Here is a 22,513-nt window from a genome sequence, read left to right as displayed (position 1 = left end):
CCCACACGCAGATCAGTTGTCGAATGTGGTTTCATTAAACAGGAAATGACCCAAGCTGAATCCAAGAGTGATAATCAATGTTCTTTGGTAGTAGCTTTTCCTAAGTGATGCGGCATGCTCATGGTTTTCTTTTAAATGTCTACCACCAACTCTTTTGTAACCTGATTTCTCATTTACTAAGTCCCAAGTTATTTTCCCTAAAAAACACATCTTAACCTACCAGCTTTTCTCTCTCTCTAAAGTATTCTCCTCTATTGCAGTGTCTTTCTTTAAACCAAAGGATCAGTGAAATTTTATGCACACATTTTTCTTTTACTACACAGGCCATTAATTGTTTAATGCCTTCCTCTTATTCCTGTCCTAGGTTTGGTTACTCTGGTTCTTACATTTGCTCCCTCCCTCCAGAGAATGCACAATGTGAAGTATTATAGGTGCTGGTCTGTCATCCGTATGTGAGACTCTCCTTTTTAGAGAAATATCCCTATTTTTAGGCTACAGAGAAAGAGGCAACAATGATTTTCTACCACCATTACTACCACACTACTAGGCAGGATGGGAAAATCCCACTATGTAACATCTATGACCGAGAACTTACTATGAGCCAGGCACTGAGTGGGATACTTTACATCGCTTAGCTCTCATTTTCCCAGCAGCAAACTGAGATAGGGATTATAACCTCCACTTTACAAATGAGGACACTGAAGCCCAGAAAATGAAGTGATTCACCTACGTCATATTCCTTGGGATCAGGAGGATTCAGAACCAGGCCTATGGCAGCAAAGCTCCTGCCTCTTTCTACCGCCCGTCACAGCCACGGCCAGATGTTATCCCAGGGCTTGTGTTTCTTGGCAGTTACGCAAGTTAGACCTTAAGAGTTTCATTTTTTATTGCTTACCAATATGAGAAATGAAGAACACAAAGGAAAGAATCTCTTTTTTCTCTACATATTATTCACACATGTTCACTCTGTCTTCTCCATTGGAATGTAAGCTCCCGTCTCCTTGAGGCTTCCCACCACAACTAATGTAACACGTTCACAACAGAAACCATGGAACTCCATTTCAAATAACACTTTCTGCTTTCCAACACCCAAACGTAAGATAAAGTTAATCCCTACAAATCAAGAGAGAGTATAAGCTCCCAGGGTAATTAAAACCACAGAGTATTATAGCAGTCTGATCTTATGTGAGAATGGGCTGGGAAGGGCTGCCTCAGTTTCTCTAAAATTCCCTGGTCTTGCAGAGACTTACTCCCTGTCATGTGCTGGATCGTCCCAAAACATTGATAATCTTCCTAAAGTTCCCATGAATCCCTTCCTTGGTTTCCTTCTGTCTCTCTGACCAAAACCCTGGAGTATTCTGTGTGAGTCCTATTTCACTGGTGCTCTTTCTTCTCCCTTCCTCCAGCTGCTGGGGATGTTGAGTGTTTTGCCTGGTGTTCTCTTCCAACAGTTTTCTGTAAAGAATCCACTCACTTGCATGGCTTCACCTTACTCCGCAGAAAAGCCCTGGTCTGGAAGCTCTGTTCTGGCCTCACTATGGGCTTCAGGTTTCTATGTCCAGTGAAGTATCTATCAGGCAGCTTTACTTACTAGTAGACACAGCAACGCCTTCTCAGAGTCGGCATACAAAATCACAGCACCATCCCATGCAAATATGTACTTTCCCTTCCTCTTGAAATCTCTGTATATATCAACAGGGACATTTTCCTTTTTAATAAGAAAATTGAGAAAACTGACATCCTCTTGGAATCTCAGTCCTACCAGTTCAATGAATACGGCCCAGAAAACTTCCCTTTGTAATGAGGCTTCAACCTGTGCTCCCTTTCATCCTCACTGCTAAAGCCACTGGTCACTCATCCATGATCTCATTCTTTATTTAAACTTCCTGAAGTACTGCTCGTCATATCACCCACTCTTTTATTCAAAACCACAACAGACTTCCACATCCAGAGGGTTAGATAACCCTGAAGAAAGGCATTTAAGGCTCCCCACCAACGACTTCTGTCCCTATCATTTCCTGGCGGAAATGCTCTGCTCTCTGCTGATAGGTTGACGCAGCCTAATTCATTCCCACAACCATGCCTGGTACACCGCAGGATCTCGATAACACGTAGTCAGGCAACCACATAATATACTGTTCAAGCTGCAATATTTTGAAAGTGAAATTAAAAATAATTAAAATTACATGACTTAAAAAAGACTTTATTTATTGGCCAACAAGTTATTGACCAACAAACTGGTTTTACTATATCAGGGATCTATAAGATTTGAAAACTGTTTTCAAAACTAAAATTATTTTTGAAAAATAAAAATACTGTATATTAAAATTTAAAAATTTTAATGCTGATTACCTGAACATTTAAAACTAACAAAAAGAACATTAATGAAGCTTTACATTTGTGACATCTGCACATTTCTGCAATATATTACAGAATTAATGTTACTTTTTCTTAGGTAGTCATATATCCTAATCAGTTCCTTGGTCATTCTAATACCATGTCACTGACATGTTTCTGATGAATTTATAAGTGAACGACAGACAGTAATCTCCAGAGCATGAATGCTGTAAATGGTACACACATCTAACAAATGGCCATAGATGCAGAGATGATGCATTTAGATGGCATTTTAATACCACTTTGTTTCAGAAAGTAGTTCTGATGCACAAGAGCCATTCAAATATCACTCTCATTTTGCCTAAATTTTGTTATTAAACCTAATTGCATGGGCAAGTGTGAGAAGAGAGGGTGGAATTCAGTTTTTCTGTTTTCCTTTTATTCCAGGACTCACAAGAGGGAACAGCACATAGGAGCGGTCCTTCTTCAGAGACAGTGCAAACTTGGACCCAGGCTAGGACAAGTCTGCAGTGTCTGCCTCTGCAGTAGTCTGTACAACTGCAGATCAAATGCCTGCACATTCTGGCATGCTCACAGCCTGCCGCAATTGGATCCATATGCCACACTGCAAAATACCCTCACATAACATCTGTTTGTACTGCTTTAAACAATTGTCATTTTTTGTCTCGCTAAGTAATTAATTCCAAATTATATAATGAGACGGTTAAGTCCTGTCAAGTCCTGCCTTGCAAATTCCCTCACAGCCATCCCTTCTTTCCTGTTGCCCCTTCCACACTGACACGGCTGTGCTAGACTGCTGCTACAGTTTCCTAACCCTGCCTACATCGTGCTGCCAAAGCAATATTCCCAAATTACCTCCATGCGCACCGCATTCCTTCCTCAAAAACGAAGCCAAACACAAACCAACCCCTCGATGGCCCCTATCTGCCAAATAAAGTCACATTTAAGACCTTTCGTAATCTGGCTCCAGGCTAGCTTTCCCACTGCAACTGCTCTATTCCCTTTGACTCTACAAAACGAGCCTATTCACTCACCCCTCCGCTCCTCCAGGACACACACACCTACCTTCTTTTTCTGTTTCCAGACTTTGTTCAGACTGTTCACCTGCCTGGAATGCTCCCACCCCTGCCCGTCCCCTGGCCTCTTTAAGTACTATTTGTCCTTCAAAGCCAAGTTCAACATCCTCTCCAATGTCTATCAGGGGCAGAAATATTCTCTTTGGCTTCTATATAACTAGTGCTTTATAAATAATTCACTTGGTCTTTCTTTGACGCCTTGTGTAATTGGCCAGTTTTATCTGTGTTCATTTCACTAGACTGTACCAGAGGGTACAAACAGAACTATCTGGTGATCTGTTGCTACTGCTTTATCCTTTGGCTCAACGCTGTGTGCAGAGCAAACAATCAGTATATAATTGACTGAACAATTGGTTAAAAATATTATTTATTCACTCATATAACAAATATTTATTGACTATCCAATATGTAATAGACACTGTTACAGCACTTCAGAAATACAATTAAAACTTACAGATAAAAATTTATGCCTTCATGGGACTTACTTCAGGTGGAGGATACACATAATTTTTCTTATGTAAGCTATAATATTAGGAGGTTCTAAGTGCCATGAAGAAAAATAAAGCAGGGAAGGAAATTAAGGAGTATAAGGGGGAGGTGATTTGAAATAGAATGATCATGGAAGGCCTCTCTGAGAAAAAGTCATTTGAGCAAAGACTTGAATGAGGCTACGAAGCAAGGTACACAGATGCCTAGAAGAAGAACATTCCAGGCAAAGGAAGAGCAAGTGCTATATCTGTGAGGCAGGGATGTGCCTAAAATATTCGAGGGAGTACAAAGAGGCTTTTCCCAGCCACCTGATTTGGAAGGTATTTACCACTCAGAGTGAGGAGAGTAAGCATCAGCCTAACCTGTCATAAAAAATGTACTTCTGATATTTTTTCAATGTAAAAGACATGCCCTGAGTCTACCATGTTCTAAAATGGCCATTTCTGCATACTCACGTTCACAGGAGCATTATTCACAATAGTCAAGAGGTTGAAGCAACTCAAGTAAGTGTCCGTTGACAGATGAATGGATAAACAAATGTGGTACATACATACATACATACAATGGAATTCGTCCTTAAAAAGGAAGGAAATTCTGACACATGCTACAACATGGATGATTCTTGAGGACAAATATACTATATGACTCCACTCATATGAGGTACTTAAGAGTAGTCAAATTTAGAGGCAGAAAGTAGAATGGTTGTCAGCAACTAGAGGGACAGGGGGATCGGGAGTTATTGTTTTGCAAGATAAAACCATGAAGATGGATGGTGGTGATGCTCGCACAACAATGTGAACATACTTCACACTACTGAACTTTACACTTAGAAATGGTTAAGATGAAACAATTTTTGTGATACGCTTTTTACCACAATTTTTAAAAAAAGAAGTGCAGGTCCCGGAGGCAGACCATGTAGGTTCAAATACTGGCCCAATGTCCAGTGAGGTACCCGGCTCATAGTAAATGCTTGGTAAACATTTCTTCTTATGATGATCAACGATCCATTCTGTTACCCTATTTTATTTATATAAAAGTTTTTCTTTCATTATTGATTTCAGCAGTTACTTGCAGAATCCTATACTGTCTGTAATTTTGATTCATTTCCTTTCTAATGTATCTTTTCAAAATGGGACTTAATTTTAATAGCTGTATTTGCCTTAAGCATGACTAACAAAATGAACAAAAAGTCAATAAAAAAAACACAACAGAGAGTCCACTTTTGCTCACAAGCAAAAAGTGTATCAGAGATGAAGTTCTTAGCAATCAAAGACAAGCTCACCAGCCATTAGGACAGAAAGAGGGAACTCATTCAGGAAGAATCTAAATCCAAGAAAACTGTTAGGCTCTAGGCGGTTTGGTTCAGTGGATAGAGCATCGGCCTGTGGACCAAAGGGTCTCAGGTTTGATTCAGGTCAAGGGCATGTACCTAGGTTGCAGGTTCCTCCCCAGCCCGGGGCTCATGCAAGAGGCAACCAATCGATGTGTTTCTCTCACATCGCTGTTTCTCTCTGTCTTTCCCTCTCTCTCCTACTCTCCCTAAAAATCAATGGAAAAATATCCTCCGGTGAGGACTGACAAAACAACAAAAACAGAAAGAAAACCGTTAGTGCCGAGAGCAGATGGGGTTCATGAACTGTCTAACCTGCATGGGGTTGATCTTCACCGAGCACTCAAAGCACTGCACACACTCCTTAAGCTCCTTGTTCCGCAGGTGAAGGAGGCCCTTGGAGCGCTGAGCACGGGCACTGCGGTGGCGGGACAGCTCCCAGGCCTTGTCATAGCAGCGGTGGTCCCGGAGGACATCTCCAAGCAAGCAGTACAGACTTGGCGTTTCTTTTTTCTCCAGCTCTTGCCTAAGGATCTCTTCTGCCTAGAAGTACAACAGAAATAACTAAATTGCTTTCACTGTTTAAAGGTAAACATCTTTTAACTCACATGATCCAAAACTTCATTTTCAATGTTTAAGATGAGCAGGTTAGTTCATGCATTTAGAACATAGGCTGAGTAAGAAAATAACCAAAATAAATATGAAGTTTTAAAATATTATCCATGTAATTCCCTTATTTGCAGATAATATAATAGTTATTAATGTATCTAACCATATGGGTTCTGAGGTCTGCAATGAAGCAATGCCCATCATAGTAACTGGTCACAGAAGTGCTTGTAGTGTTCTCTCTCATGATCACCAGATCCTCATTGTCTTCAAATCCAACTAGATTAGATAACTAATCACAAATATTCATTTTCTGTAAGGACTGATGAATTATAGTACAGATGACTTCAGATTCACCAGTTCCATGTGAAAGGTAAGGCATCTGATTGGGTTCATCAAGTGTGTTTTAGTTCATTCGTCTCATTTTCTCTATTGCCTTTTAGCTATACTAAGTACATCATTTTATTATTTTTTTAATGACTGCTCTAGGGCTACTCATGTGCATCTCCAATTTACCAATATTCATTTACAGTTAATATTGTATCACCTCACCTTTCTCACATCACAAGTGGCCATTAAGCTAATCAATGCGAAACATAGTCTATTTTTGTATTATTATTTATTAGTTACTTTATTATTTTTTCCATAATGACAACTATAGACTTACTTTTGCTCCTCCTTGTGTTTTATAGGATTTGTCAAGAAATATCACCAAACAAAATGCAAATAGCAACAACTTGACTTCCAGAGTTGCCACATATTAAGTGTCCAATTTTCAATTTAAAAAATCACAAAAACATGCAAAGAAACAAGAAAGCATGGCCCTTACATGGGGAAAAAAGCAATTATTAGAAACCATCTCTGAGGCTACCCAGATGATAGACTTTACAGACACTTAAATCTGCTACTGTGAATAACTTCTAGGAAAATGACTAATAAAATAACTCAAAACAACAGTAAAAGAAATGACAAGGGAATTAAAATGGTACACTAGAAAATATCCATTTAGCAAAGAAGAATGCAGTAATGGGGAAATAAAAAAGACATATGACTAATACAGAAAACAAATAACAAAATGACCAACATACATCCTAAATTATCAGTAATTAAATGTAAGGGGATTAAACATTCCAATCCCAGGCAGAGATTGGCAGAAAAGATTTGAAAATGATCCTTAAGGTTATTTACAAGAGACACACATGAGATTCAGGCATACAAACCAGCTTAAAGTGTTAAAAAAAAAAGGGAAGACGCATCATGTAAACAGAAACCAAGAGAGCTGGAGTGCCAAGCATGTCAAACTCATGACCTATGGGCCGTGAGTTTGACATGCTTGGCCCTAGACTAATATCAGACAAGATACACCTTAAGACAAAAATTGTTACTAGAACAAAGAAAGGCGTATTTTAATGATAAATGTTCACTCCATCCAGAAGATATAACAACCATAAGTGTATATAATCACTTAACAACACACCCCCAAATTACATGAAGCAAAACCTGACAGATCTGAAGGGAGAAATCCTGAATTCAACAATAATATTTGGAGACTTCTATATCCAACTTTCAGAACAACTAAACAGAGGATAGGAACAGAAGGCTTGAACAATGCTATAAACCAACTAAATCTAACAGACATCTAAAGGACATTCCACCCAACAACAGAATATGCATTTTTCTCAAGTGTACACAGAACATTCTCCAGGATACATGACATGTTAGGCTGTAAAACAAATTTGAAAGGACTGACACTTATGTGGCAAGTAACACACACCACTTGATGATCTAACTCCCGCTTACAGTGCTAACTGCATTGTCCCCCTACTCCTTTTATCTCTGCTGCAGCCCTTTTTGTACTCACTCATCCAGGTGCCCAAAGTTTCAGCAGGACGAAACCACTGATTCTGCAGCATTGCTTCACCTCAGGACCTTTGCACATGCTGTTGTCTGTCTAGAACTTGTCCTCCTTCTATTTCTTCGGGTTTCTCCTTGCTGGTTACCTCCTACAGTGAGTTTTCCGGATGCCTCCCTCTCAGAGTTGGTGGTGTTCTGCGTGCTCCTATGACACCCAGTACCACTGTAATTTCCCAGCCTCCACTTCCTTATTACATAGTGCAGTTTGAGTGCCTCTACTATACTATGTTCTTTATAGAATCATCCTGTCATTGTCGTATAATATTTATAACAACGTACAGAAGTGTGAGTTGTTTTAGCTGTGCTGAGTTGCAGAGTTTGGAATCTGAGCTCAGGCCTTCCTTTCCCCTCACCTGCCTTCCATCATGACTGTTGTTAACCCTCAAAAAATTAGATATTCCTTTTGTATGTTAAAACCTGTCGGTTTCACCTGAATGAGCAAAATAGACAAAATAACTGAAAATATGCTATAACTTGGTAATATAAATAGGAGATGCTCAGCTAATTGGATAAGTGTGCCTGTTTTAATTATTCTGTTTTATCTTGGACGGAATATTTATGTTGTTAGGTAGCCTTTGAAAAATCAGGCCCCAGAGCGTGGTGTTGTCACACAGATAAATGTACAAAGCAGTTAGTGAACAACTGGCTGAGTAAGAGAGTTATAGGACCAGGCACCGCACAGGGAAGAAGCCTCGCTGGGAAAGACCCACAGGGCCGGGATGGAGTGTTTTGTACTTTTCACCTCTCAGTTGCTGCTCCTAGAACAAGAATGTAGACTGCTTCCTGCTAGGACTGTCCTGGCACTGTAAGAGTAGAGGTGCTCTGGTGCTCCCTTACTCTGTCCTGTCATCCTTTTCTGTGTGCTAAGGCTGGTGGGTCACCTTTCCAGTGGCCAGTCTCTGTCTCCGAGAACTAGCCTCGACTATAGCAAAAACCAGAATCCATCTTTGCTTCCTGCTTCAGGGAAGAAGGCTGGAATTAGAAAATGTGCCCCAAGTCGGTGATTTAGCAGCATGTGTGAGCAAGCTCGCGCGCATGCGCCCACACAGACACGCACACATTTTTTTAAGCCTAAAGCTATTGTCAGGTGGACAAATCTGACTATTAGTACTCCATTAAATTCTTAGCCTGACCATTTTCCTGTCCCCTTGGAACAAACCTCTGGCTGTTAAACCCACCCGTCATTTCTGTAGTCCTCAACGGCTCTTTATAGTTAGTACCATCTTTGGGTCTAGAGCTCATTTCCCACCTTCATTCTTTGCCAGGAGGGCTTCTTACACTTGTTGGTTTGCCAATTCCCCATTTCTATATACTGACCAGAGCAAAGTCAGATGAGCACCACTCTTGCCATATACACTAGAATTTTCAGGTCCTTCTGCTAATTCACAAAATCAAGGCACAAGTCACAGCCAAGAAGGGCATACAGTGAGTACATCTAGATTTCTTGGCATCTCTTAAAGAATCAAATGATGTGGAAACACTGGTCTTTGGCATTTGAACTGCCTATCGGACTAAAGGCACCTACATCCTCACAGATCTTATGGTTGGAAGACTGTAGAATGGATTATGTAACAGTTTTCTAGGGATGTGTTATAAGTGTTTTGGTGTAAGAGAACCAACATAGCTTAGGCAAAAAAAAAAAAAAAAGAGGGGGGAGAGTGACTTATTGATTCATGCATCTGAAAATTCTTATAGACCTACCAGGACAGCTGTATCCAGGGGCTGAGACGATGTCATCGTGCCTTTGCAGCTCTCCGTGAGCAAACAAGAAGGGCCCAGGAAGCCCAAGTTTAGTAATCCCAATGCACATAGAGTCAATCAAGGCTCTAACAGAAAGGTTCCACTGCAGACTGAAGGGCCTGAGTCATGTGTCCTCGTCTCTGATAGAACCACATGGAAAGGGTTCTCCTCAGGGAAGAGGAGTTCTGTTATCAGACAATCAGGGAAGGGCTGCTGAGCAGGAAAAAAGCAACTGGTGTCCACTATGAGATGGGAATTTAATGCTCTAGGTCTGAAGTTGTAAGAGGTATTTTGTTTGGCTTACACAATGTTTTGAAAAAAGTTAAACATTTCCAGGCTGTTTTATTTAAAACTCTAGATTTCTTGGCATCTCTCAAAGAATCAAATGATGTGTAAACACTGGTCAAATCCCCACATTATTGTATTAATTCATTGGAGTTGAGCCGCGGCTCCTCTTTTCTATGCTCACTCACCAGCCTGCTTCATTCATTCTCAGCAACTGGCAAGGACCTCTGGGCATTTGAGTATGTGACCCTCGCTGTGAGCAGAAACTTTCTCAGGTAAAGTAAGTCGAGTGTAATTTATTCTAGCCATAACTGTAGGTTCTGCTTAAGTCTTGGCTGACTTAATGTTATACTTAGATTCACTATGTGTAGTCATTGCCACAAACTTGTATTATGAATAATAATTAGTTGCATACAATTGCAAAATAAAACAGATTGTTGAAACAGCCTACATGTGTAATATATATGTGTGTGCATAGGGAAGTGGTCTTTGGGGTTTGCAGCTGACAAGATTCCTGCAAGCACCTCAGAATCATTGCAGCCAGTTGCCTATGTAAGTATGACTCTGTATGTTTGGGAATGTATTTTTATCCCATTGAAAAGACATTTAGGTGACAAATTTCTTGCGGCCTGTAAGGATACACATCTATATTTTCCCATAGGGAAGTAGCAACCCATAGCCATAAATACCAAAGCTTTTTCATTCTGTGAAGGTTTCTGGCCTCCCATATTTAATATTGCAAAAGTGACATTATAAGCCCTTATGCTTTATTAATGTTCACTGGGCACATCTTTTGTAATTTTTTATTGGATAATAAATTATGTAAATTGAGTGGGTAAGTGGAGGAGGTAGGAGAGCATTTGGAAAGAGTGAAGAAGACTGAGGAATGCAATGTAACTAATTGAAGGAAGAAATATATTGCCTGCAAGCATTGCCCTTGGGAAAGATAATTCTGTTGGCAGGACAAAGAAGTGGAAGATCTCTAGGAGAAAGAATTGACTTCTAACAGAAAAATGTGGGATAGGAATCTGAGGAACAAAGAGCCCGGTTCAGACCAAGTCACTGCTCTGGTGTTTCTGACCTTTAGAAGCTGCCCCACTCTGGCCCTCCAGAACTGTCTTCCAGTGGATAAAATACCTGGAAATGATGCTGTTTGGTAACCAGAAATTGCATACCACCCACTCTCTATTTTCTTTATTCTTACAAGTGTTTAGGTAGGTATCTGGTGGAGGAAGCATCTGAAATCCTCAGTACCTTAGCATTTCCAAATGTAAAGTTTCTCATGACTATTAATCATCTTCCATTTGTAATTTTTGTTTTCTTTGACAAAGGTTGCAAATATGAGGTCTGTGCTATATGTCTTTTGGACTCTGGTGAATCTTCATGGTCTATAATACAGTCCAATTAGAAGTAGAATAAATATTTGTAGAATGGTAGTTTTTTATTCTGCAAATGCTTTAAGGGTATGATTTGATATTCTTCGTCTCAGGTCCTATTTTAAGTGTGGGATACCTGTGGAGTATAGTATTTTCTTATAATCCTTTTTATTTCTGTAGTAATTTCTCCTCTTTTATTTCTGATTTTAGTACTTGGGAGTATAAAGAACCAACTTTTGGCTTACTCTTCTTTTTCTAGTTTTTATGGTGGAAGATTCGGTGATTGATTTGTAATCTTTCTCCTTTTTCAATATAGGCATTTATAGTTATAAATTTTCCTCTAAGAATTGCTTTCACTTCATCCCACAAATTACAAATACATATGTAATTTAATTGTTTTTAATTTCCCTGTGATTTCTTTTTTGACCTATTGGTTTTTCAGGAGTGTGTTAATTTCTACATATTAGTGACTTCCTCAAATTTCATTCTGTTATTGATTTCTAATTTCATCTCACTGTGATTGAAGGGCATACTTTGTATAAAAGACTTCCAGTCCTGCTAAAGAGCTCAGACGTAATCCTGGAGACAAAGGGAAGTTGCTGAAGACGGTGGGAATGACATGATCAGATTAGTCTTTTAGGAAGATCACTCTGAAGTGTGGGAAAATAACTTGTGGGAAATCCTTTCAATCATATAAAAACTATCTTAGAAGAAGAAGAAAAAAAACCCCAAACCAACTGCGAAAAGAATCCCAGCTGTTAAAAATGTTAAAGGTTAAAAACATTTACTTACAACTTCAAGAACAATATTTAAGAGCCCATTGCGACAATGATGTGCAAATGTAGTGAGTGTATTGGAAGAAAAAACTACATAATCGCAGGTAAACCTTACTTGTTAAAAACAAGAGAGGTCCCAACCCTTCTCCCTCCACCCCTTCCACCCCCATCCCTTACAACCCCCTTATGCCAGCCAGTGCAGTCTTTGTCTTTCATTTAGGGACCAAATTTGCTCAACAAAGTAAGTTGCCCACAGTCGGGGAAACTGCTATAGTGTGCCAGATAACTTTTAAAAATTAAATGCTAACAGATGAGAGCCAGGTCTGACCCCAAGGTCAAGCAAAATTAACCTTAGCTATTTTGCCAATGGTCATTAAATAATGAGAATTTCCATAGGTAGTTTCTAAATTAGAAAATCTGAGACCCTACAATAGCAGGTGAAAAAAGGAGCACCAGAACACGATGATTAGAATTAGGTACTTTTCCGAATTTGCCTTTTAAAAAGAAATTATGCCGTAAGTACTAAATTCGATCATTAAAATTGGATTGTGGTGACAACTACTGGCACGTGACCAAATACTAAAAGAATCTCAGCTGTTTTAGAAATAAAACTTTTCAGGGTCTTATGGTTAAACTGATCTGCTAATACAGCATATGACAAACAAACAGGTAAGGGAAGTCTTTTATGAGGCAAATAAAATGCTAAAATCAAACTTTAAAATCAGGATTTTGAGAAATGTTTGGCTATAACTCACAAAAGACTTAAGACAAAGTAAATAATTATACATTCCTAAAAATTAAAATATGAGCATTTTCTAGAATAATTATAAACATGAAAATTTATCATTATTATAAGACATTTCTTAAGGTGTTAAAAACATGTGTAAATATAAAAGAACAATGCCACAATTACTTTGAGTACATAGTCAAATCTGTTATCTGAAAAGGATAGATTCATTATATGTTTGCTTCTGCAGTTAGAGAAAGTCTCTACTTTCCATACTTTCTAAAAATAATTAAATAAATGTAATATTTCAAAGTGGGCTTTTGGTATTTGTGATTTACCAACTTGCTTAATTATTTCAAAAAACCACCATATTTTTATGTATAGTATTATTTATGCTTACTGACCAATGTAAAAGACTAGCATATTGAAGAGCGGTGTGATGGGAAGTACATCAGACTAGCAAGGTCAAGATATTCATTCCTTTGTTAAACAAACATCTGAGTATTACTTCAGTGCCAGACAATGGACCCTAAAAATTTTTTAAGTCCCTGAAGAAACATGACACTACATCTCATCAAATTTGGGATGCCATCAATTATAGGACTAACTCTTAACTAATAAAGAAAAAATGCTTTCAATTAAATTATAACATAATGCCTTGAATGAATCACATCAGCCTCTCATTGCTTTGATATTTTTTTCAATCTATTCAAATAAATTTGGCAATTTTTCCTGCCTTCTATCAGTATATTGCTTGTCATTATAAATGGCAGCCTTTCTTTATATACATAACTATACAGAATAAGATTCATTTATTTTGGGGTATCTTCTTTTCTCGGCTTCCACAGAGCACTTAGTTGCTGTTTTTAAGGAAAAGTAAATGGAATTGTGATGATTTCTCCAATAACAAATGTTTACTTCCCTAATATCAAATTTACATTTCTTACTTTGCTTCTCTCCTTTCCTGTGTGTTCAATAACTTTTTGTCTCAATGCCAACTCATAATGGGATCTTCCTGAAAATATTTAAAATGGCAATTACATCCAACCCATGTAGCACTGACACCATGCACCACACCATGCACATAATGCAATCAAAGTGATGGTATGAAATATGGCCACAACTGGGCTTGTACAAGCACAGGCAATGACAGCCTGGCCAGGCGGCCACCTCATTGATAGCAACTGGGAGGTGCCATCAAGTGTTAGATACATTCCAAATTCAGAGATGTTAAAATGTGAAAAAATGTGTCTAAGATCACAGCAGTAATAGCAGCAAACACTCATGTAGCACCATGAGGAAAGCACAATTCTATGTATTTTACATAAATATGTTATGAAAACCTCTAAGGTTATAGGTTATGTGCCTCTACATGAGAAAACTGAGGCATGGGGGTAACTTGCCCAAAATCACATGGCTAGCATGTGTCAAGTCTAGCATTTGAATCAAGATAATCTGGGTCTAGAGCTGCGCTTTTAACCACTGTGCCATGCAACCTCTCAAGTTAATGATCAATAACTGGCCTTGTGACCTGAGGCAAATCATTAGAGACCCCTTTCTTTATGTGGAAAAATAGGGAACTGGAATGGGTAATTAAGAAGCTCTTTCCGAGGATGAAAACATTATCTTACCTAATAATAGAGAAACAGGTAAGTTGACCGTACCTCCGCTACACCCACAGCCAATCAGAGTGAGTATGCAAATTAACCCAACAAAGATGGCGGTTAATTTGCATACATACCTGGGTCCCGGGAACCTCCTCGGCACCCAGGTCACTCCCAGCCGGCCATCAGGCGGAGGCTTTAGGCTTGAGAAGGGGCCAAACCTGCGATTGGAGGTGCGGGTGGGGGAACCCCTTCCCAAGCCTAAAGCCTGGGGCGGAGGCTTTAGGCTTGGGCAGGGGCCGAGCCTGCGATCGGAGGGAAGGGGAAAAAATCAATGGAAACATATCCTCAGGTGAGGATAAAAAGAAAAATAAAGAAAGAAATCATCCTATGAAAGACACATCTTGAAAATGCTTAAAGAAAGTTGTCATTTTTTCATGGTGAAGGGACTGGAGTCCGTGTTGATGAAAATACCTTTGCAGCTGCGGTGACTGGCAGTGGCTGCAGCAGCAGGGTGATGGGGCTGGCGCCTTCCCCTGATCAGCCCAGTCGCCTCCCGCAAAGGGAGGCCAGACCGCAGCTTAGGTCCACTCCCAATGGGGAGCGGGCCTAAGCCATCGTAGGACATACCCTGAGGGCTCCCAGTATGTGAGAGGGGGCAGGCTGGGCTGAGGGACCCCTCCCCAGTGCACGAATTTCATGCACCGAGCCCCTAGTAATTACATAATCTTCTAACAGTAAAATTTTACTTCCAAACTAGTTTATCCGTCAGTCAATACAACTCAAAGACCTTCACTGCCATTAGTGATTAGTGAAAGGTATATAACTTCCTACTACTCATCTAAAATTGACACTCTGTAGAAGGTATTTGCAAAACAGACACACATGTACCGCTCTTTCTCTTTTTTATGGTGATGGTGAAAGGTTAACTATAGATAAAAATGACCCAATTTGTGGGTTTTACTCTTTTTGCATACTATACTTATGATAGAAATTTAGTCATTTAAAATTTTAATCCAAATTAACACGATTTCAATGTGTTAGTTTTAACAATATTCACAGTATGGAGCCCCTTATTCTTTTTAAAATCCTGTTCATTTATGAGGGGAAAAACAATAGATTAATAACAGATGCAAATATTGCAACATTTTCCCTCCTGACCGAATTTAAGGTGGAATTAAATGTACTTTATACACTTAACAACTCTTCTGCCCCAGTAGTCATCACACCCTTTGGATTTTCTTCTACAGACCCAGCTAGCCACTCTCCTTCCTAGACAACCTTCCTTCAGACCCACAGCCTCTGATGACCAGACAACCCAGCGACAGTGAAAATAACTCCTAATCTTTCCATGTGAAGTTGTCCTACAGGAGGAGAGTCATAAAGGAAAGAGATCAAAATGTGAAATGTACTTAAGCTTTCATTACTCATTCTTAAATGTCAAATACCATATCAACTTTGACCGGCTTTTCTCTTTTATATATATACTAGAGGCCTGGTGCACACAAATTCGTGCACTGGGGCGGGGGGGGGGGGGCGGGTCCCTCAGCCCGGCCTGCCCCCTCTCACAGTCTGGGAGCCCTCAGCGGATGTCCTACTAGGCCCGCGGGGAGCAGGCCTATGCCACAGTCTGGTCTCCCTCTGCAGGAGGCGACCGGACCGATCAGGGGAAGGTACCGCCCCCATCACCCCGCTGATGCTGCCACTGCCAGCCATTGTGGCTGCCAACCCTCCCAGCCCTCGCAACCGCTGTGGCTTTTCCCGGAAGACGTCCAGTCTATCTGGTCTAATTAGCATATTATACTTTTACTAGAGGCCCAGTGCATGATTGAATCATGCACATGTAGGGTTCCCTACACGCTTTCGCTTTTTGCGGTGGAGCTGGGTGCCTGTCCGCTGGTGCACCAGGCCTTTCAGAAGCCTCTGGCGCAGCGGAGGCTTCTGAAAGGCCTGGTGCCGGAGCAGACAGGCACCCAGCTCCCCCACTTTTGATGGTCCGCGGCCGCTGAGGGGGGCTACCCTGCTGTTGAGAGGCGCAGGGGGCCTCTCAACGGCCAGATCCGCAGCCGCTGAGGGGGGCTGCCGCGGACACCTGGCTACCCTGCCGTTGAGAGGCGCAGCTGGGTGTCCGCGGCAGGCCCCCTCAGCGGCCGCGAATCTGGCCGTTGAGAGCCCCCCTGCGCCTCTCAACAGCAGGGTAGCCCCCCTCAGTGGCAGCGGATCCGTGCCTCTCAATGGCCGGATAGGCCACCCCGAGTCCCACCCCCCAGCCTCCCGCCGCCCAATCGTGGGCGTAGCGGAGTGATGGTAATTTACATGTTACTCTATTATTAGATAGGATTAGTGTGTGTGTGTGTGTGTGTGTGTGTGTGTGTGTGTGTGTGTGTATGTCATCCATGCAGACTTATAAACAGAAATCATTAAAAAGAAAACATTAAAAAGATATTGGGGGGGGGGGGGGGCGTTAAGTAGAAAAAGGGATATAAGTGAACTATTGGCAAAAGTAGGCTTAAAAAGAGACCAAGTGAGAAGGTGCTTGAAGACAGAGGCTCCTGCCAGCACACAGAATGTTACTATTACATACCTTCCCATGCTGCCCAGTTCTTTCATAACAAATGACAACATCTTCCCACATTTCTAGCTTCTCAAATATCTGAAGGGCCGAACTGGTACATCCCAACTCAAAGAGTAAACTTGCAAGTTGGCGCTAGAAAAATCAAGTTAAAATAATGAACATTTCTTTATGCAAAGACAGATTCCCATTTCACTTGCATGTTTATCTAATCTGCCATTCAAGGGTCTGTTTTTGCAATAAATGTATACTTTATATAATTCAACATCAACTAACTAGGAATTTGCAATGATTCAATAGCTACCTTTACTTTATAGGAAGTAAAGGATTAATAAATAATATAGATACAGTTCAAAATACTCAATATATCATTTTTCCCCAACAACTCAGAATTTAAAAAGCAAACTCAGTATTTCTTTCTTACCTAGAGATTCTATATATGACAATCTCTGATTTGTAAAGCTGAGAGCCAATAAATCAATTTTTAAAACCCTACTTAGAAAGGCTATTATAAAAAAGATAAGAGATAACAAGTATTGGCAAGGATGTGGAGAAGGGAACCCTTGTGCACTGTTGGTGGAAATGTAAATTGGCATAGCCACTACGGAAAATAGTATGGAGGTTCCTCAAAAATTTGAAAATAGAACTACCAAAAGATCTAGCAATTCCACTTCTGGGTATTTATTAAAAGGAAATGAAAAAAATATTAGAAAGTTTTAAAAGCAGGTGAGGTTCTTGTGTTGTTTTCACTTAAATACACTTTTACTATTCTTCCGAAAGTCAATGCATATTAAGAGCTAAGAAGTTGCCCAGCCGGCGTGGCTCAGTGGTTGAGCATGGACCTATGAACCAGAAGGTCAAGGGTTCGATTCCCAGTCAGGGCACATGCCCGGAAAGCAGGCTTGATCCCCAGCGTGGGGCTTGTGGGAGGCAGCCAATCAATGATTCTCTCTCATCACTGATGTTCCTATTTCTCTCTCCCGCTCCCTTACTCTCTGAAATAAATGAAAACATATATAATAATAATAAAAACAGCTAAGAAGTTAATGGATATAGAAAATCTGGGATTGACCAAATGAAATATACCTGAAAATTATATTATCAAAATAAATAGAAGGGCTGGCCCAATTCTTTTGTATCTCATGAAGTATCCTATATAATAAAACCCTAATATGCAAATCAACCAAATGGTGGAACAACTGGTTGCTATGATGCATACTGACCACCAGGGGGGCAGATGCTCAATGCAGAAGCTGCCCCCTGATGGTCAATGTGCTCCCACAGGGGGAGCGTCACTCAGCCAGAAGCCGTGCTCATGGCTGACGAGTGAAGTGGCAGTGGCGGGAACTCCCGCCTCCGTGGAAGTGCTAAGGAGCAGTGAGCGGAGCAGGAAGGAACAGCGAGTAGGTGTGTGGTAAGGAGCGAGGGATCCGGACTGTAAGAGGGATTTCTGACTGCCGGCTTAGGCCCGATACCCTCAGGGATCGGGCCTAAGCCGGCAGTCGGACATCCCCTGAGGTGTCCCAGAGTGCAAGAGGGTGCAGGCTGGGCTGAGGGGACACCCCCCCTGCCAGTGCACAAATTTCATGCTCCGGGCCTCTAGTAAAGTATAAGAGAACTTGGCAAGGATATTTAGGATATTTGACTGGACATTTTTAAAAACTGAGCATGGTATGTGGAATAAATCCATGCAGTTCAGTGGTTTAAATTTTTCATTTAATAAAGAAAGTTATGGCATCTAAGCATATGGCTGGCTAGCAGTAAAGACTAATTATCATTTTACAGTAAACTATGTTGTTACTTCTTGATCTTTGAAAATAATACTTAAAGATATGGTTACTTCCTATAATGAGAGAAAAAATGACTTAATTTCTTAATGAAAGAGGATGTTTATGTAACTGCCCAAAAACCCTAAAATCCACAGCTTCCAAAGCAGATTAAAATAAATATTTAGCCTAAATTCTATTTGAACAGTATTTAACTAGCCTCAATTCTATTTGAACAGTATATAATTTAAGCTTCTGTTCAAAAACAGATTAAAAGCTACACCCTCGACAGACATGTTTTGTCATAATAATAGCAGAGAGTCTGAGACATTTATCCGCCACAAATCACACAGTACAGAGCACTTCAGACATTTCAGAGATCATGGTCAACAGCATGCCAAAAGTTCTAGCTGTTAAACTTTCTTTATGAAGAAGCTACTCCTGCCCAGCCGGCGTGGCTCATTGGTTAAGCATCAACCTATGAACCAGGAGGTCAGGGTTCGATTCCCAGTCAGGGTACATGCCAAGGTTGCAGGCTCGATCCCCAGTGTGGAGCATGCAGGTTGCAGCCAATCAATGTTTCTCTCTCATCACTGATGTTTTTATCTCTCCCTCCCCTTCCATTCCTCTCTGAAATCAATAAAAATATTTTTTAAAAAAAGCTACTCCTTTCAGATGATATAACACAGCTTTTTAAGTGTCGACATTTTATCAAGACTCCTTCAATAGATAATGTGAATTCCAATGTATAATAAACCCCCTAAGTCCCCTGCACTTAATATACACTGAGTGGCCAAATTATTATGATCTCTGAACGCATAATAATCTGGCCACTCAGTGTGTGTGTGTGTGTGTATATATATATTAGAGGCCCGGTGCATGAATTCGTGCATGGGTGGAGTCCGGCCAGCCTGGCCAGGAGGAGGGGATATGGGCGGTTGGCCGGCCGGCCTGCTGGTTGAACTCCTGGTGAGGGGACAATTTGCATATTAGCCTTTTATTATATAGGATATACACTGAGTGGCCAGATTATTATGCATTCAGAGATCATAATAATCTGGCCACTCAATGTAAATGACTCTAAGAAGTCTTACAGTGGGGACTCTGAGTCACTGAATAGTGGTTGGCATTTATAACTCTAAAGCTGGTTCAAATGACAAAAGTTACTAAATCATCTAGGAATCTCTGGCTGGCATCATTTGGCTCCACCTAACATCTCTGCGCCATAGCTTCCTCACCAGCAAAATGGGGCATTTCACAAAATTGTTACAATAAAATAAGAGCATGTGTGTAAGATGCAGAACAAAATGCATGCCTCACACTAAGTGTGCAGTAAAAGTTGTTATTAATGGCTGTAATGAAGAGGTAAGGAAAGGAGGTAAACTGGACAAAAAGTTGGGAAACTAGAGATCTGGTTTATGAACAGCTATGTGACCAACACTGGAAAAGTGTACTTAATTTTACCAAGCCTCAATTTTCTCCTCTGTAAAATTAAGAAATTGGACCAAGTGTCTAAATCGCCTTCAGTGCTAAAAATTTTACAAAATAGGGAACCACACCTATAACAGGAGAACTATGGATCAATGAATGGGTCAGCGGGTCAGAATCTCCACCCCAACATGGGGTTAGGAGCTACAATAGGTAATCTCATATCCTCAAGAAGAGGAAAGTAGTTAGGGATATCTTACAATAGAGTATGAAATAAATGCTTTCTTTTACACTCCGTAAATAACCTGGTTTAAAGGTTCATTATTTGGCAGAAAGTCCTCACAGGGCTTTTAAATGTAAAAAGTTATTTTGAAAATGAAAGCTTCTGTGGTTCTCCTATTATTTAATTTCAAGGATTATGTTTATCTAGTTTTAAATTCTTTTTAAAATGTTTTAAAAGTCTAATATCACTTTAATCAAAATAGCTATTTGAAGTAATGGACAATCCTCAGCTATTTTAATTCTTTTCACTGAAATATCTGAAAACAGACATAAATTGGAAATCATTATTTTCTAATACATTTATCGTTCAAAAGCAAAGTATACCCAATGACAAACAACAATACCTGAATGGCCCAGTGAGGTGGTACTTGACAGCAATAGAAAATCTTCAGACGCTCCAATACAGATGTAGTCTTGTCTTCAAATTGGTCTGCAAGAGCCTTAAGAGCACACATCCTAATCAGAATCTACATATATATAAAATCCTTTAAATTTAAACAAGATTCTTCTTGTAAAAGTTATATAAGTGTACACAGAAACAATAAAAAAACACAAGTCATGGTGATAAGGTGGCGGGGTGTATAAATTTTTTCTTGAATTTCTTTAAATATTAAAAAAAACCTTTAATCAACATTTACATAAACATGTACATTACAACTTATCAGAATGTTTTTAAAACTAAGACTTCCTCTAACAGTTCCTTCAAAGAACTATCCTTATTAATCAGCCCTTTTACTTTTTCTGAGAAAAACTGTTCTTTAGTGTATCTATTTCACAACCCTAATGTCACATTGACAATGGCACTCTCTGCTATGAATTGGAGAAAAATTATATAAAGAACTTCATTTAAGCCCTAACCGGTCTGGCTCAGTGGATAGAGCGTCGGCCTTCGGACTGAAGGGTCCCGGGTTCGATTCCAGTCAAGGGCATGTACCCTGGTTGCCTGCACATCCCCAGTAGGGGGGTGTGCAGGAGGCAGCTGGTCGATGTTTCTCTCTCATTGATATTTCTGGCTCTCTATCCCCCTCCCTTCCTCTCTGTAAAAAATCAATTAAAAAATATATATATATATATATAAAAGAACTTCATTTAGGACTATTTTCTTAGGAACAAGGTGAAAGTGAAAGGTGGATCTATTTGATCACAGAAAGTGAGCTTTCTTATTCTTCAGCAACAGAACTGTAAGGCTGGACATTCATTCATGCAAGACCACCCTTAAGGGACAGTGGACAGCGAAAAGTGGTGTGCACTTGTGCACTGAAGAACCGCCACACACACACACCGCAACTGAAATACCTACACCAAGCATGTCAAACGCAAAGGCTAACATGTGCCAAATAAACAAGATTTAAGTTTATGTGGGCTGCAAAAAAACAAAAGTTTCAATTTTCATAGAAACGTAGGTTTATTTCGATAGAGACATGCTGAATACAAAGAGCTGAAATAAATGAGTAATTTTTAACATAATATAATAAAACATTTTAATAAAAATTAATATTTTTTCTTGAACATTAATTTACCAGACACTGAGTAACTGCACAAATTAGTAAGCATAACGCAAATAAATCTATTTTTCTTATTTTCCGAAAGTGAAATATTTCCTGTTGTGCACAGCAAACAAGTCAGTACAAGACTAACGACGTGGCCATGGGCTGCTAAAATATTCGCTGCTAGTATTAGTGGAGAGAAATGGTGCACCTGCGCGTAAGCCACGTAAGGGAAATGAATGCAACACGATCATAGTAATCAGTCATTAGCGAACATTGTAGTTCATTATTAATAACTAGAGGCCCAGCGCACGATTCAATCGTGCGGGTAGGGTCCCTAGGCCTAGCCTCCTGCGATCAGGGCCATCTTCTGCCTGTTCGCCAGTCCCCAGGCCCAATGCTGCCTCCGCCGCCGCCACTGAGCTGCCAGGCTGTTGGGATCCCCAGCTCAACCCCAGCCGCTGCCGCTGCTGCTGGGGCTTGAGGCGCTGACAAAGGGGAGCACGGCAGGGGATCCGGGTGCGGACAACCGGCTCCCCGCCTCCGATGGCAGCGGAGCTGGGTGTCCAGGGTGTCCGAGGCAGCCCCCCTCAGCGGCCGCCAATCCAGCCGTTGAGAGGCGGGGGGCGGGGGGGGGGGCGCGGGAGTCCCACGCCTCTCAATGGCCGGATATGCCACCCCGAGTCCCGCCCCCCAG

The 22,513-nt window shown here is 40.5% G+C and overlaps 1 protein-coding gene across 1 annotated transcript in view; it reads right to left on the bottom strand.

Annotated features, from left to right (window-relative positions):
* Positions 1-22,513, bottom strand: part of TTC27 (tetratricopeptide repeat domain 27) — a 100,736-nt gene that overhangs the window by 23,830 nt on the left and 54,393 nt on the right. The window contains exons 11-13 of the mRNA XM_079792155.1: positions 20,674-20,769; positions 16,866-16,988; positions 5,569-5,796 (exon numbers count right to left, since the gene is read on the bottom strand). Of these exons, the coding sequence (XP_079648281.1) occupies positions 5,569-5,796; positions 16,866-16,988; positions 20,674-20,769 (447 nt within the window). The remainder of the gene's footprint in view (positions 1-5,568; positions 5,797-16,865; positions 16,989-20,673; positions 20,770-22,513) is intronic.

The sequence above is a fragment of the Cnephaeus nilssonii genome (assembly GCF_951640355.1).
Source record: "Cnephaeus nilssonii genome assembly, chromosome: 15".
In the NCBI taxonomy this organism is placed as follows: domain Eukaryota; kingdom Metazoa; phylum Chordata; class Mammalia; order Chiroptera; family Vespertilionidae; genus Cnephaeus; species Cnephaeus nilssonii.
This window is presented reverse-complemented; position numbering and strand designations above follow the sequence as displayed.